The following is a 17,365-nucleotide window of genomic DNA, read 5'->3' on the forward strand; positions in this document are numbered from 1 at the left end:
TGTTTATAGAACACGTCATGGTGAATTCAAGTAGTTTTAATAGAGACCTGATCTTTGAATATATGGCAGGATCGACGCCAGTTTGGCAAAATGCCTAGTTAATTAACATGCAGGATTTACACACTAGGCCTACTTTACCTCCGTATTCATTGCCATGTTTTAAAAGTATTTTCTGCAGGTTTTAAACTATGTGTGTTTTGTGTTTTGTTGTGTCGTGTCAGTAAATCCTTGCATGATATTGCTGTTAATGGCTGTAGTCTACTGGAATTCAATTAATGTGCTCTATAACCATCATTGATTAATTAATACTTTTCGTGTTTTTATATGATAAGTTTAATTTATCAAATAGAAAATGGAATAGTCTCTCTTACCAGATGGATATATCAGATAACCCATGGTCTTTGATGATGCGACCAGTAATATAAGACAATATTTATTCCTGATGCTGTTTAATTTTCTAATGCATGATTTTTTTGTCCATTGGCAACCAAGGAATCAATGTAAGACATTGCAATTAATTAAAACATCGCTATAGCCTACCATTAAAAAATCTGATTTGAAAAACACTGAAAAACACAGAAATCCCCATTCTAACCTGTGGGGATAGGTGTAATGTTTTCCCCCACGCTTGACTCCGCCCCCAGCTATGACGCGCTGATGACTGAACGCCGTGTTGATCTATCGCGAGGAGCTGCTTTTGTGCCATATAGTCGGGGGCCTTGGGGAGATAAAATGGTAATTTTGTGCTAATCAGTCTAAAAGTGCCAAATTTTGCACAGATGTAGCCCAGGGCATGCTCTAATGATTTAGCTAGGGCGCCCAAGTCAGCTACCTTCGGGGTCGGGCTCCCATTGACTTTCTATACAGGAAGAAAATACCCAGAAAGAAAATCTTCTTAAGTAGCATCTGAGGGGTCTAACTAGGGGTTTGTCATGATTCTGAATCCATTACAAGCATTTGTTTTGCACAAAAGACTTTCCTTGGGCTAAAAACTGCAAAATTTGAGGCTTTGAGGCCCCCCACTAATACTCTTATATGATGAAGTAGCAGGGCTTTAATTTAAAAGAAAAAAGAAAAAAAAAAACATTTGAAACTTATAAGATTTCTGCCCAACAGTGACGATATATTAATGTTACATTCAAGCATGTGCACACATAGACATCAGAAGGGGCTTCAGCCCCTGCCCTTTTATCCGTCTGTAAAAAGTGCCCTCTCCATACTATGAATGCAGTTTTTACTATGGTGAAAGAAATGCAAATGCCCTCTTTCCATGCCATACCTGAAGGCAGCATTCAAGAGAATTGCCTTGTCCAAACTCTCCTGAACTTGAATGCAGCATCTTATGTTGAAAGAATTAGCCAGTAGCTATGCCCCTCCCCTAAAAGCTTTTGTCCAATGCTAGCTTAGCAAACGGCAGCTTGCCAAGGCTGTTGCCAAGGCAAACCTTGGCAAGCAGGAGGTTATTCTAAGCTAGCATTGGACAAAAGCTTTTTGGGAGGGGCATAGCTACTGGCTAATTGCCCTCTCTGGGTAAAAATCCATGCTGTTACGCCACATCTCCAGTATTGCCTTTTTATGCTTACTTTACTGTGGTAAAGTACTGAAAATAGCCGACCTCCAAGCTCACAACGCGTCACGCTGCGACGCGTTGTAAGCTTGGAGGTCGGCTATTTTCAATATTTTCACCAAAAGGCCTTTAAGAAATGTCAGCCCCTGCCTCGCTAACATTCTCTGCACGTCCCTGGTTACATTTCAGCTTGGAAGGACATGGAGTGTTCACCGACACACAGGGACTGGTCTGGATGGGAGAGTTCCACGGCAAAGCAGCACTTGGCCTCAGGCTGCAGCACAACATGGAGTGATGGAGCACAGGGGTGTCGCACCAAATTCTGGGCCCTGGGTACTTTAACCATTGGAAAATAGCAGATATACAAGCTCACAGCTTGTATATCTGCTATTTTTGAAAAATCTTGAACATTTGGGCAAGCCTTTGAATTTTTCAAAATGTTTTTTTTTTTTTTTTTTTAACCTTCTATGTCAGTGGTGCTCAAACGTTTTCATGTGAAGGACCCCCAAAATGACATGTATTTAGCGACGGACCCCCCATCTCAAAATAGTTCGTTCCAGGGACCCCCAGAAGCAAAACTTTAGTTACAAATGTTCGCTTAAAAAAATTTGAATGTATTCAAAGATTTGCACACATTTTCACGACTTTAAAAAAATAGCAGATCTACAAGCTCGCAGCGCTACACTCGGTGCCGCGCTGTGAGCTTGTATATCTGCTATTTTTCAATAGCTAAAGTAAAATAATTCCAGGCCCATCCACCTTGGGCCCTATTAACTCAGTACCACTTCCCCACTTTTTTGTCAATAAAACATCAATACAAACAGTATTTTTCTTTTTTTTTTATGTATGTATTTTTACCCAAGAAACCTACAGTATGCACATTGAGAAGCAATTGCACTTGTAGATGTTTGGCTTGTGAAGTTACCTTGCCATGATATTCAATAGTTGCTCCATTGATTAAACATTGGTAATCCAAAATAACCTCCTCATTGACTACACTGAATCATGGTCTAATTCTAAAAGTCTCTCTTTTAGCACAAAAGTAGACTGTGCTAATGTGTCACATACGGACACGGTAACTAATTTTCAATTTCCTGTTTACTTTACTATTTGAAGATCCGAAACTGGATCTGCGTAGTCTATATCTTCTTCCTAATTCAAATAGTAAAATCAATGGCAAGTTTACCTTTTTTTTCTTTTTTAAATGCAGGGTCAGGTTTTGTCATGTTATGAGATATACAAGATACCTTTTGTCTACATATTATATAACAGCAATAACAACTGTATTTCCTGTATTTTTGGAATATAGCAGTGGCGACAACATTCAACTGTACAACAGCATACGTTTGTGTTCGTTACATACTAAAAGAGTTACTTCGAAGCCTGTTTCACCATGCAATGCAGCCAATAGAATATTTGAATATCAATTTCTAACTAGAGATACTGTTCCTACGAAACAGTGTAGGCTCGCTTGTAAAAAAAAGTTATTTTTAAAAGAAATAAAATAGAAATACAAAATTGTAATTAAATAAATTGTCGGTTACGTTTGAACATTGTGTAACCTTTTAAATGGAAACGGTCACTAATAAATGATCCTTGTAGATGAGTTTCTGTAAGACATAATACATCTGCTAAACATAGCTCATGATGATATCTTATATTATCGATATGAGGTGCTAGTCCATGTTATGAGGGATTATGGTTAGTGTGTCATGACCGTTGAGAGTTTGTGTCCTCTGAGCAATTGGCATTATGTTTTCAAAGCTAACTTGTGTCATCTTATTAAGGGCTTTAGTGACTTCAGGATTTGAGTGGATTGTATTCTCATCCATATCAAAATATGTAATCCACTGAGAGAGCTAACTCTACTGAGGGTAGCCCTCAGTAGAGTTAGCTCTCTCAGTGGATTACATATTTTAGTGATATTACTTCAGTTGAGGTTGTCATACCCTGAACCTTGTGTATTGTACATGCAAATGCAAGCCTTATGGGAAACTGTCTGCGTATTATTCCTTGTTTCAAACTATCTTCTACTCTCTCTATGTAGACAACATTATCCAGTCCTCCTGAAATATTAGGAATATGTGGCATAAATATACGGCAGAACTCATTATATATTTCTCCCCAAAGGTGACGTGTTAATTGTCATGTAAAGCTCAACCAATACCCCAGCTAACCACTCCCAGATTTTCCACACCTCAATTACACCGCTACGGGCCCTGCATTTATACTGTCTGCGACGGAACTCAAATACAATCATGCCACCTCATTGGCTAGTGGCTCCACAGACATAGAAAGGTAGACGCCTCTTCCGGCTGGGGGGTGCTGGCACAGACATAGAAAGGTAGACGCCTCTTCCGGCTGGGGGGTGCTGGTCCAAGACCGCTGGCAAGCCTCCCAATAACTCTACGCAAGCCTCCAGAATTCTGAGGCGGGGCTCTTGGGAATTCTGAAGGAGGCTTCCTTGTGCGTCACAGAATGGGAAGCCCGGTAGTCCAATCAGATGCAGGACTGGCAGAGTGCCTTCCGCAGTTCCACAGTTATGCACTTCCGCCAGAGGTGTTTGACCAGTCGCGCTAATGAACTGCAGCGGCGGAGGAGGTATCTAGCTTTTTATATCTGTGGGTGCTGGTCCAAGACTCCTGGCAAAAAAAATAAAAAGAATTACGGAATTCTTCCCTATGCGTCACAGAAGCGGAAATTCGGTCGGCCAATCAGAGGCAGATGGGGCGGGTTTTCTCATACGCAACGCTGAGCCGCGCAACATCAGGAACTGGATGAAAACAAAACTGGAGCTGTCACCAAACACTCAGAGATTTGTGAAATAAGTTCCCAGAGAGAAACATGGTCGTTTCATGTACAGCTCCGGGTTGTACAAACAGATGCACATTGGAAAATAGAACGCTGGGAATCACTTTCCACAGGTAAGTAACATGATTCATTAATCTGTCTAATGAATGTAGATGGGAATGTGACCAAATCCTGGATCCAACTCCACGTCTGGTATTGACACTTGCTTTGTAAACGTGCCAATAAAGCTCCTTTGAATTGAATGGGAAAGTCCCGGAAAAGACGCGCTGTGATTGGCCAGCAGATTTTTTGAGTGACAGTATGTCTTCCACACTCCGCCATTTCTGCCAGGACTCCTTGACCAGGCGCGCCAATGAACTGCAGCGGCGGGGGAGGTATCTAGCTTTTTATATCTGTGAGTGGCTCTGCCTTTCTACTGTCTGCGGCGGAAAATGCCAACTGTCTGCGGCGGAAATATGTGTCGGAACTCACTCTATAAATAATGAGGATAACAAATATTTGTAGTACATTATGGCTACACAATCCGAATCACTTCCACATGTAATTTAGCTTTATACAAAATGGTTAGAATTCCCCCCTTATGCCATAGGCGTAGTTTGACATTTGCCCTAGGGTGGGCAGCTTGTGCAGCAACATGTCAACAACATGTCAACTTATCACACAGTCCATGACCACGTTAGTGTACCAAATAAAAAGTACATACACAAGTATCATTTTACAAATTGTGTTCATTATTATTGGTATCACAGTTGCAGCATGAAATATGGTACGAGAGATATTTGTTTAAGAAGTGCCAATAAGAATAAAATAAACCATTTGATAATCTCTGCTATAATTTCTAAATGGCTACAAAACATGTTGTTTGATGCAGGACAACAAATATTTAAATTTTATATTAAGTAATGAACAATAAGGGAATATCAGTGAATAATAATACTTAAAATGTTTTTTACATTTTACACTTTCAAGCCTAATATGTGTAATCTTTGAGTACAGTTCGGATATTGCAGGTATGTTCAGGTATATTCATAGCCAGACAACCAGAGATAGAGACAAGAGAGAGAGAAAGCTGATCACTTAACATTCGAATCAATAAACTCAATTGTCGCCAGCTGGTCTCTGTGTGAGGGGGAGAAACCTAGACTCCAGTGAGCATTAGTTGGTTAATTCTTTAAAAAAATCATAACTCTTGACAGGAATGAGCTAGAGACTTTTTTTTTCTCTAAATGCTCAGAAATGCCAGGGGGGGCAGTGCACCCCCCTGCCCTCCCATAAACTCCGCCCATGCCTTATGCTGTGATTTCAAAGCCTTCATCCACACAGGGGGTTTGTTGTGGATTATCAGACTCTTTGACTCTGTCCTGAGGGATATGGGCGGTCATAACCTGACACAGCTTACATGGAGTACTGTTCATCAACTTAAGGAGGTTTCTCCTGAACCTCCCCCCTACACAAAAATACAGGAGAGGGTTGAGACAGCTGTGAGAGTAAGCAATGACCTCTGTGATTTGTAAAGTCAATCTGATTGCCTTGCTGCTTTCACATTCTGTATAGACATCAAGCAACTCCAATGCTTTGAAGAAGGAAGCAACATTATAGGGCGTCCAGCAGAAGATAAATGCAGCTACAACAATGATAACCAAGCGGATTGCATTTTGTTTAATGGGTGTTTGGTTCAATCGGAGCACACTAATGATCCTGGTGTAGCAAAAACCCATGATGGCCATCGGAATCAGCAAGCCTAAAATGTTCATTTTGAAAAGGCTGAAGATAATCCAGAAGTGCCTTTTGTATGGTGTGGTACCATTCTCATAGCTACCATTCTCAAGTGTGTAGAAAGGAGCACAGAATACATTTTTGCTCCAATTTGGGGACTCCTGTACCTGAAGAAAAAGCAGTTCTGGAAAAGAGGATAACAATCCAGCAAACCATATAACAGCAGCTATAGTCATTCCAACAGAGCCTTTTCTTGTTTCTGGTGCAGAAAATACATGCACTATAGCCAGGTACCAGTCAACGGTCATCATGATGATGAAAAAGATCCCGCTGTAAAAGCCAATACGGTAAGCACCGAGGACCACCTTGCACATAGCATCCCCAAACGGCCACTGGTCCCGGGCTTGGTGGGCTAGGAAGGGAAGGGAGCACACTAGGAGAAGGTCAGCAAAGGCCAGGTTGAGGAGGCCCACATCAGTCATGGTACGAATCCTCTCCCCAAATAGTTTGACCCAGAGGACAAACACATTCCCTAGAAATCCCAGGACAAAGAAGAGAGAATAGAGCACTGGTAGAAAGTAGGATCCATAATCATCATATTCACACGGGCTGGAGTCATAAGTGCCAGTGCCATTATAGTCAGGATAGTCAGTAGAGGATTCACTGGTAGCCATGGTAGGTGTTCTAAAGGAAAAGAGTAGGTATAAGGTGCATTTTATGATGAAAGGCTTCAGCATATTGGGTAATCATACACAATCCCATACAGCAGGGGTCGGCAACCTTTTTAACATGAAGTGCCATATTTTCATTTACTTGATAGTCATCAAAATGTCATATTTCCAATTGATTTGGACAGGACATAAATAATGACCTTTATTTTGGTTCTTCTTTTGAAGATATATAGATATTCTTTTACATTAGGATGTAGACCTAACGATCATTAGACTGCAATAAGAAGCACTAACCCACTTATCTCCCAGACTCTCTCCCCAGTCAAAGGTATCAGTTTGAATGAATGTAGAATTATATGCAGTATGTAAATTGCATATAAGATATGAGTGCACTCTCTCACACTTCTGCCAGTGTGCCAGTGATCACCCACGCCTGTGCCAATGTTGGCACCCCGCCATCCATTTTATTAGGTTTTAGAAGAAAGCGTACTTGCTCTGAAATCGAACTACCGTATATCCATCTCTCAGTCCCTCCTAATTCCTCCAAAAATCGGAAACCTCTGCCTATGACCCAATGCAGTGGTCCTCGAGATTAAAGGAGTAATCCCAAAGGAGTTCAATCCCAAAATGACTTTTTTTCCTATTAATTACTCACGCCATGGAGACTTGAGTTCAATAATATCTTTTGGTTTTGTCGCATTCCTAAAACAATAATTTAAAGGTAATCAATAGAAGAAGAAAAAAACTACTACTCCTTGAACTACTCTTTTAACCGTAGCTTTCTGCGCGCTGCGAGGCGTTGTGAGCTTGTAGAGCTGCTATTTTTGGCTAAAGTTCTCAGAATATGGACGTTAGGGTTCAAGTGGTTAATATAAAAAAGGAGAAAATAAGTTTCTATCAAACAACATTTTTAAGGACCCCCTGTAGTAACTCTGAGGACCCCTAGGGGTCCCGGACCCCCTGTTGAAGACCCCTGCTTTCATTAAAACATTAAAGCACTGGTCACTGACAGTGAATTGAACTCTTAATTTCAAACAAAATGTTATTGCAAGTTGTAGGCCTATGCCTGCATTATAACATAAAGAAAATCTTAAAGAGAAAAAAAAGACTCCATTCTAACCTAAGTCTCACCTAATGCCACAAACAAACACACTGATGGTATATTTAGAACAGAATTCTCAGCTAAATTCATCAGAAGACATTAACCACAAAGGCAAATTAGACACAAGACACATTTTTCGTTAATTTAACAAGAAGACGGACGGACTTACTCGTTAAAATGCATCTTACTTCCCAAAGCGCGTCCAGAGATACACAAACGGAGGGAGAACAAGCTTCAACCACCAAAATAAATAAAACCACACCCTGCAGCTCGCATCCGGCCTGTTTATTCTGGCCTGAAACGATGGAGGTTTTAAGCTGTGGCATATTAATGGTATTCAGAAAATAATGGACCTCTATGAAGACGGAGTTATGTCCTCATTTGAACACTTATGTCGGAGATATCAAATTCCTAATGAACATTTTTTTCAATATTTACAGTTAAGAAGCTTTATGTCAACAAAATGTGACAACGTGATGTGTATTCCACCCCTTTCAATACTTGAGAAAACATTAAGTATAGAAGGGAGTGGTTCCATATCTGTATATTATAATCTGCTAGTTGAAAATCAAACATATAATTTTCCAAATGTCTGTCTGTCTGTCTGTCTGTCTGAGTGTCTGTCACAGCGTTTCTCCTCAGTGGCTGGAGCAATTGATCTGAAATCGCATCACCATTAGCATATGAACACACCTAACATAACTGTGAAGCCCGTTTGTCACTTTCACAAATCGTATGCTGTATATTAGCATTTTTATGGTGTATCTACTATCTATTCTGCATCTAGCATGAGGCTTATCTATTCTGCATCTAGCATGAGGCAACATGTTTAACCAGCTGTGTGTATGTGTGTGTGTGTGTGGTGTGGTGTGGTGTGGTGTGGTGTGGTGTGGTGTGGTGTGGGTGTGTGTGTGTGTGTGTGGGGGGGGGGGGGGGCCTGTTACAGATGTTGTCCAAAAATCATGCAGATCGGTACACAGTATCTCTGTAGCCATTAAACGAAACGGGTATTTCTTAGATTGATGCTCCTACATATTATCATGTAAGCACCAGTTAAAGTTACTTTCCATCCCTCATATACTGTGTGCACAGTGCACACCCCATAACCCACACACTGCACACCATTTCAGAGCTCATATCTTTGAACGGGTAAGGGCTAGTAGTACTGATTTCGGCAACAGATAAATTAAATGCATGGAAATTGGACATTCTGGAAGATATTGATGACGCAGGGTGGAAACAGGCATGTGTAAAAGCACAAAAACAGACAATTAATACAAGGTTTAAATTACTCCAATATAAATGGTTAATGAGAACATACATAACTCCTGTCAAACTCCACCATATGTCCTCCAACATTCCAGATATCTGTACCAAGTGCTCAATTGAGAAAGGTAACTTATTTCACTGTATGTGGGAGTGTCCTCCTAAGATGCAAATATTTTGGAGTGTATGTCAGGAATCTTTAAAATTACCATCCCACTAAGTGCCAAGCTCTGTATACTTGGAATTCACCCAAGGAACTTTATACATCCAGCAAAGCAAATTAAAATGTTTGAGTCTTCTTCAAGCTAGAAGTGCTGTGGCATTATGTTGGAAAAGTGTGGAATCCCCAACATTGAGGATGTGGCACCGAGAACTCATGAATTCCATCGGGCTGGAGAGGTTGACATATATAGTTAGGGGTAGACGGAGTGATTTCGAACAGCTTTTGGGGGATGTATGTGGGTGCCATGGAGACAGCTACGTAAATGTACTGTAATAACAAAATATGGTTAAGAAAGGAAAAAAATGGAAGAAAAAAAGTGATCTATTTTTATGAATGTGAATGTGAGTGAATGTATGTGAGTATATGTATTGTATTGTATGTTTATTGTATGTAAAAAAAAATCAATAAAAAAGTTTAAAAAAAAAACACACCCTGCAGCTCGCATCATTCCCAGCTAGGAGTGCAGGATAACGAACAGTAAAAAATAAATAAAGTACAAATTTACCAGTCACCAAACTCTAAGTATCAGCATGGTACAGAGCCATTCCCCACATATTTTGAACCAGATGAAAACACATTCCCCAGAAATGGTGGGAATAAACCTCTGCCCTGGATGAAGAAGTGCCATCCAAGCTGCAGGACCTGGGCCGGAATGCATCTTCGTGTGACTGGATCCTTACATGATTTCCAAGCGGTTTGGTTTGTTAAAAATATCTTACATTTAGATACATTGATACAGGGAATTGCTGGCTTTTTGTTTACAGCAATAGGCCTACTGTCTGTGAAGTCTGTTGTGAAGATGCCCGATTCTTTTTTACTGCCTATGGCTGCTCCAATGAAAGGAGTATCCAAATGAGAACCTGTGGGATCACCTTCCACAAGTAAGATATGACAATATTATATTATAATTAGGATAATCATTATGTACAATACAAGTTCTGCTGCACAGGAACAACAGGGCTATGAGATAATAAAATTGCAAGAGTGTTGTTGACCCTGGCTTTTAGAAATATTTCTACCACCTGTTTACACAATCCTTGAATCTTTTAGTGTGGTTGTCTTATTCTCAAAGTTTGCATAGGCATGCATGCATGCATGCATGCATGTACATACATACTGTACATACATACTGTACATGCTTAACCTTAATGTTAAAGGAAAGAAGGGGTATCTGGGTACCTTTTCTCTCATTTCTTCTTTTAAAGGTTTCCCAAAAGCCTAGAGAGCAGGAGACAGTGGGAACTTGCCCTAAGAAGGGATGGTTTTGTTGCAAATGACAGGACACTGCTCTGCAGAGAGCACTTCAGAAGTGAAGACTTTAGGGGGCATGGTGGCGCAGTCAGTAGTGCTGTCGCCTCACAGCTAGAAGGTCCTGGGTTCGATTCCCGCCGGGGGACACTGTGGGTGCTGGGGGCGTGTTCCCTCCTCCGCGTCATCAGTGCCCACACCCTAGGTGGGGTTGGCAAAAGGGCCTTTCTGTGTGGAGTTTGCATGTTCTCCCCGTGTCTCCTAGGGTAGATACCCTCACAAAAACATGCAGTAATCCTGGTCTCTATAAAGCCTCCCCCTGGCCAGCCGGGGCGCCTGATGGAGGGGAGTGGAACTGGTTGGAATAACGTGTTCCTTCCACGCGCTACGTCCAACCGGGGAAGCTCCCCCTGTCAGGTGATAAGAAGCGGCCTGCTCACTCCTCATGCATTGAAGGAAGCATGAGCTCAGTTCGGGGCCCGAAAAAAAAAAAAAAAAAAAAAAACAGGACTGGGCAGACTGTCCGGCTTAAAGCTGGTGTTGTGCCCACCATCTTCAACTTCCCTGCTCATCTTCAAAGGGTAGACCTACAGTATGTGTATCATTGGCCAACAACAATTCAAGGTGTATTAGATTGATGCATGATACATGATAGTAAAAAAAGTAAGTCTCCATGCTTATTAAGTATTATAATAATCTGTCTACTGCTAATTTCAGGATTTGTTGTGTGACGCACTTTGAAGAAGCTGTCCTGTGATGTCTGCCAGGCCAGCCTTGTGACCGATGCTGAATCTGCCTGTAAGGACAAGAGCTACCACCTGCTGACCCTGAAAAACAATTGGAGGTCTGGTGATACCATCTGAAGGCACGGTGAAGGCTGCAGAGTGGGTCGTTCGCCAGGCATCTGCAGATTCCAGATGAAAACAGTCCATAGAATTGGAGGATAGGTTCAGAGGATGTGTTTTTGCTCGGGCATTGACAGTCACCAACATACACTGTTGAAGTTAGTTGTGTCCCTGTTTTTTAAGCTGAGGCTGCACCATATTGCTAAAATGACTGCTTAGCTTACAGAAAGACAACGTGAGACAGAAGCTCACCAAAACGGTCCTTTTCAAAGGCCATTAGCTCAAACTCTGTGTGCACATACAGAAGCCAAGGTAATTTTGGCTTCGAGCCAATGTTCCTCAGTGGTTTTCAACCCTTTTCACATCAAGGTCTATTATTTATTCAGCATTTGAGTCACTGAACCACCATTAGGACCATTAGCCTAATATATATTTGGAAACATTTCATCCACAATTCCATGCTGTATTGATCTGGTACCATAGGAGACATAACAGGCAAACAATGATCAAATAAAACATTCTTCTACATTCTATAATTGTGTAGTCTTCTTGTAAAGTAAGTAATGCAGATGTTAAATAATGGGTACATTTTTCCCCAATGGATGTATTTGAGTCTGGTTTACCTCCTTTCAGGCTTTACATTTAAAGTTTACTCCAAGCAAGAAAGTATGAGCCCATGAGTAGTGCACTGAATGCCATCTGAGAAAAGGAACCCACTGTGATTTTGCTATTCAGTTCTAATACTACAGGTTGATATACTTGATGGTAAATCCTATGTCTCTCTACACTGCCACGCCACCGCCCTCTCAACAGCCCCCCAAAGTTCCAGTCTTACCCACAACCTCATTGATCATTGTTGAGCTGTTCAATATAATATTGGTCCATTGAACATTCAAATAGGTGTACTGCATGTTGCCTACTTCAATATCAAGGGCCACCAAAAGCTACCTGTGCAGCATGGGGTTTAAAAAAAGTTTATTATATATCATGATTATTGCTGTTATGACTATAGTTGGTATATATTATGTTTGTACTCATCTAGCTGTTGGTGGTCTGATCTCAGAGGGAGGGGAGGATTGGTCATGTTACTGATTGGGAAATGACTTGCAGTTGCAGTGCTGAAATAAACATAACTACATTTCTTAGGTTTATAACAAACCAATCCGTTTTAAAATAGTTTGAAAATTGAGCAAGCTCTGGTCATTTAAAGGAGCTATAGTCAACTTTTTCTTGAAAAACGGATGCTAAAATAAACATAATGTTTCGAAAATATTTTATAAAAAAATAAGCTTCATATATGGGTTTCTATTCAAAAATGACCACACAAAGCGTAAAATAATGATAAAATAATCATTTTGGCCATTGTCGGACAGACACTTTGTTTACATTCTAGTCTAGACTAGGATGTAAACAAAGTGTCGGTACTTGACATATTTTTCCATCCACCCCAACTCTCTTCACCAAAAATAGCAGATATACAGTACAAGCTCTTTTACGTTCCCCCTAGAATAGGGACACTGGGGTTCAAGTGGTTAAATTTAAACATCAAGTATAACGTTATTTCCAGTCTGTTCTAATGGAAACGGATATTCCTTCGTGACATACTGTATGTTAGGGGTAAAGATTTGCATATTGACGTATAGCGCAACATGTTAATTAACAATGTAATTCAGGGGTGCTGGGATGAAAAAGTTAATTACAGGGGTGCCCTGAGTCAGACATGTTTGAGAGCCTCTGCTGTACACCCAGGGGCGTCACACCAAATTCTGGGCCCTGGGTACAAGGATTCACTGCGGGCCCCCCATGAATGTTAACTATTGAAAAATAGCAGATATACAAGCTCACAGCGCGGCACCGAGTGCCGCGCTGCGAGCTTGTAGATCTGCTATTTTTGAAAAATCGTGAAAATGTGTGCCAAGAAACCTATGTTTTCATGTCAGTGATGCTCAAACTTTTTCATGTGAAGGACCCCCCATCTCAAAATATTTAGTTCCAGGGACCCCCCAGAAGCAAAATTTGAGTTACAAATGTTCACTTAAAAAATACATATTCAAACAAAGATTTGCACACATTTTCACAACTTTTCAAAAATAGCAGATCTACAAGCTCGCAGCGCGGCACTCGGTGCCACGCTGTGAGCTTGTATATCTGCTATTTTTCAATAGCTAAAGTTACTAAGGCCCCTCCACCTTGGGCCCTGGTAACTCAGTCTCACTTTCCTACCCCTTGTGACGCCCCTGTGTACACCTATGACCGCGTGGTGACACAGACATCAAACCACGCTGTGAAGTTTGCTGACAACAACACGCCAGTGAGTGGGACAGACTGATGTGATGGTGCATTTTGATTGACTGAGAGATTTGACTGATCTCTAAGCAGTGACGACTCGGCCTAGAGGGAGGAGGTGGCCACCTTGGAGCAGTGGTGTATGGATGTAGCCTGGTTAATAAACCAGACTGCACAACACCACCCCCAAGTGTGTGATAGAGTCTGACGCTTGCAGTCAGGCTAGTATGGATGAGCACCTCTCCCTGAACGTCAGCAAGACCAAGGAGATTGTTGTGGATCGTTGTACCATCAATGGCTCAGTGGTGGAGAGGTTTAGAGCAGTGGTTCTCAACCTTTTCAAGCCGCGACCCCCAAAATAATCATATTTGAACTGGGGATCCCGCCGCCCTGACAAGCACTGGAGTTGGAGGAGTTGAGGCATTACATTTTGTTTAACACCAGTAAGACTCCCTAATCGCAATCGGGAGATAATCGACCGTCACGTCGCACACACAAACTTTAGAAGGCAATCATAGCCAATCAGGAGGGAATATGGGAAATGAGACAGATCAATGTAGATGACATGACTTTAGAGATACTGTGTATCGCTTTGCGTGATTTTAGGCCAAAATCTGTAGGAGCAGCGTCCAAAAATGTGTATTGCAAAAATCTGCCTGATGCTGGCGCTAGAAGGGGGCTATGTTAGAAATCAGGGCTGGAGGTTGTGATTTGCCATCCAAAGAGTGTGTGTAAAAGGTTTGGCATTGATAGGACCAACGGTGCCAGAGATAGAGTAGGGGAAAAAGTGTGACGTGACAGACAGACGGAAAGACAGACAGCCGGTGGAGCTTTTCATAGTAACTTGCGACCTGCCGGTCACAACTATTCTATTCTGAAAATAGCAGATCTACATGCTCACAATGCGCGTTGCGAGCGTGTAGATGTGCTATTTAATTAGTTTTTTCAGAGGTACAGGTAAGACTCCCTAATCGGGAGATAAGAGACTGCCAGGTCACCCTTGTCACTGGGGGGCCAAGTTACGGCCTTTTAAAGTCCTTCAATATTATTGTCACTTTAGAAATGTACATAATAACCCTATACACGTAAACATTATTATGTTGGTTTATTTACTGTTGAGTGAGAAAACAGTGTTGCACATTAAGTTAATCATCTGGGGACCCGCCCAAAATAATTTGGGGACCCCCTGGGGGTCCCAACCCACAGGTTGAGAACCACTGATTTAGATCACTAGTTCCCAACTTTTTTCTCTTTTTTTTCAGTAATTTCACCAAGAAATAAAAGAAAAATCTAAGAAATTCCATACATTAGAAAACAAATGTTTAAAAAGTAGTGAAAATAGCCCGATCTACAAGCTTGTGAGCTTGTAGATCTGCTATTTGGGTCATGAGCTAATAAACATTTTGTAACCCATTGGTTTAGATATCTTCAAATACCTGGGGGCGAATATTCAGAAGGACCCGACTTGGGACTGCCAGGTCACTGCGGTCGTCAAAAAGGCACCCAAAAGCGCCTGTATGGTCTAGGTGGACCGAGACCCCACAGCATCAGGGACTTCTACAGAGGGAACAGCAGAGAGCATGCTGAGAGGCAGCTCCACACCCAGAGAATGTTAGAGAGGCAGGGGCTGACATTTCTAATGGGGCCTTTTGGTGAAAACATCGAAAATAGCAGACCTCCTGAGCTTGAAAGTCCGCTATTTTCGGTGGTTCGTTGCTTGAGAGTAAGCCTCTCATTCCGTAGGCCAGGGGTCTTCAACGTTTTCAGGCCAAGGATCCCTTATTTGAGAGAGATGAAGCAGGGAGGGACCCCCACAACCTGTTCATAGATTCCATATAGTTTCATTGTTTGACAGCACAATCATCAGTGTATTTTGGATTCATGTCAATTTGTGTTTTCAGATATTTAACCACTTGAACTGTCAATACTTAAACTTGACCTTTCACTCTGTACTTAGTCTGCTCTTTTCCCCACTACAACAAAGCTCCCAAAAATAGCAAAGCTTGTAGATCGGCTATTTTTGGCTAAAGTTCTCAGAATATGGACGCTAGGGTTCAAGTGGTTAATATAAAAAAGGAGAAAAAAAAGTTTCTATCACTCAAAGATTTGGACGACCCCCTGTAGTAACTCTGGGGACCCACTAGGGGTCCCGGACCCCCTGTTGAAGACCCCTGCCATAGGCTGCATAATTGACAATTGATACTTCAAACAATTAAACATAATACAACCCAAAGTCCAAATGTTTTCATATGGTTTATTAAGCAACTCTAATATCCTAATGTGTCACTCTATTGAATAATGCCTCTATGGATCTGTAATTGCACGTATCCCCCCCAAACTCCTTCAACAAGTATTCACCTAGATGTGAAGCACACATACAGTAGTACTAACATCCATACAACACTAAACATGTCTGGTCTACTACCAGATGAATGACAACATAATATACATGTTCCTGCACAGTATAAATTAATGTTTTGTATTGCAAAAAGTCGTACGCTGACCAGAGAATAACATATGACCATGGCCATGGCCCCCAACGAGGCAACGATGAAGAAATTGAATTAAATAGCAAAATCATGGCACTCAACTTTGGCACAAAATGCAATGAAACAAATGTCTGAAACATGACATAATACAACTTCATATTCAGCCATTATTCACCGACTGCATGAATGCAATACTCCTACAGTAGTCTACACAGTAAATGTTCAGTGCGTCAGTTATTTTATAGGTTAAGATTGTGACGACAATTTGTGTATTATTCACACATACAAGTAGTGAGCTAGACATTATAGCAAGGAGACTTCTTTAAAACTTTCACAATATATCATCATCATAAACCTGAGAATCTAGAAGAACGTAACACAATATTCATTTTCAAAGAACTGACCCTCCAGAAAACAGCTTATTCAATGAACAAACGTGGAATAAAATCCAACGTTACTTAGGTAAAAAAAAAAAAAAAAAACTGCACAGCTTTAAGTGTGCCGGAAACATTGCTCGGCATCATGAAGGAGAACCAATCCAAATATTTAAAAAATGCAGCTTTTTGGACAGAAGAATCACTCGATAGATTGTCTTTATAAAGATCTGTCTCGGTCTGTTCGAAGATGATGCACCGAAACTCAACCTTGTTTTCCTTAAGCCGGGGAGATCAAACTACTGATAGTGTTGGCTCTCTTCACCTACAAAACCCTTCCAATCCAGAACCTTGGATGGTCTGATGAAGAGCCGTGAGGCTCAAAACGTCACGTCTATGGTGCCAAAAAAGGAACCAAAAATAAGATTTAAACCTTTGGAGCATGATCCAGTGTGGACCTTGTTTTTCGTATTAATCCAGAACCCTCCAGAAACAGAAACTTTTCAGAAGTAGGCCTACTATAACCGTTTTGCGGGCAGACCTCCATTCAGAAACACCCCCACTTAGAAACATCCCCATTCAGAAATACCCCCACTGAGGTGGAGGTTGCAGTCGAAAAGAGCCAATTGACCCCTCTGGCTTAAGCCAAGCTTCGGGACCAAAACAGTTGTTCGGTAACAACTGCAAAACCAAACCAAAGGATATGGGGGAGAAACATGCACTGTGCTTTTCTGTGTGCTTTAGAGCATTCCAGGATATTTAGGATG

The 17,365-nt window shown here is 41.3% G+C and overlaps 1 protein-coding gene across 1 annotated transcript; it reads right to left on the minus strand.

The window, feature by feature from the left end:
- Window positions 1–5,667: 5,667 nt before the first annotated feature.
- Window positions 5,668–6,768, minus strand: LOC308308799 (C-C chemokine receptor type 4-like; the record flags this gene model as incomplete). The annotated part of the gene is made up of 2 exons (XM_080754251.1): window positions 5,668–6,261; window positions 6,370–6,768. The coding sequence occupies 2 exons, from the start codon at window positions 6,766–6,768 to the stop codon at window positions 5,668–5,670; spliced, it is 993 nt and encodes a 330-aa protein (XP_080610377.1).
- Window positions 6,769–17,365: the final 10,597 nt, after the last annotated feature.

Source organism: Nannobrachium achirus (assembly GCF_963921795.1).
Source record: "Nannobrachium achirus genome assembly, chromosome: 23".
Taxonomy (NCBI): domain Eukaryota; kingdom Metazoa; phylum Chordata; class Actinopteri; order Myctophiformes; family Myctophidae; genus Nannobrachium; species Nannobrachium achirus.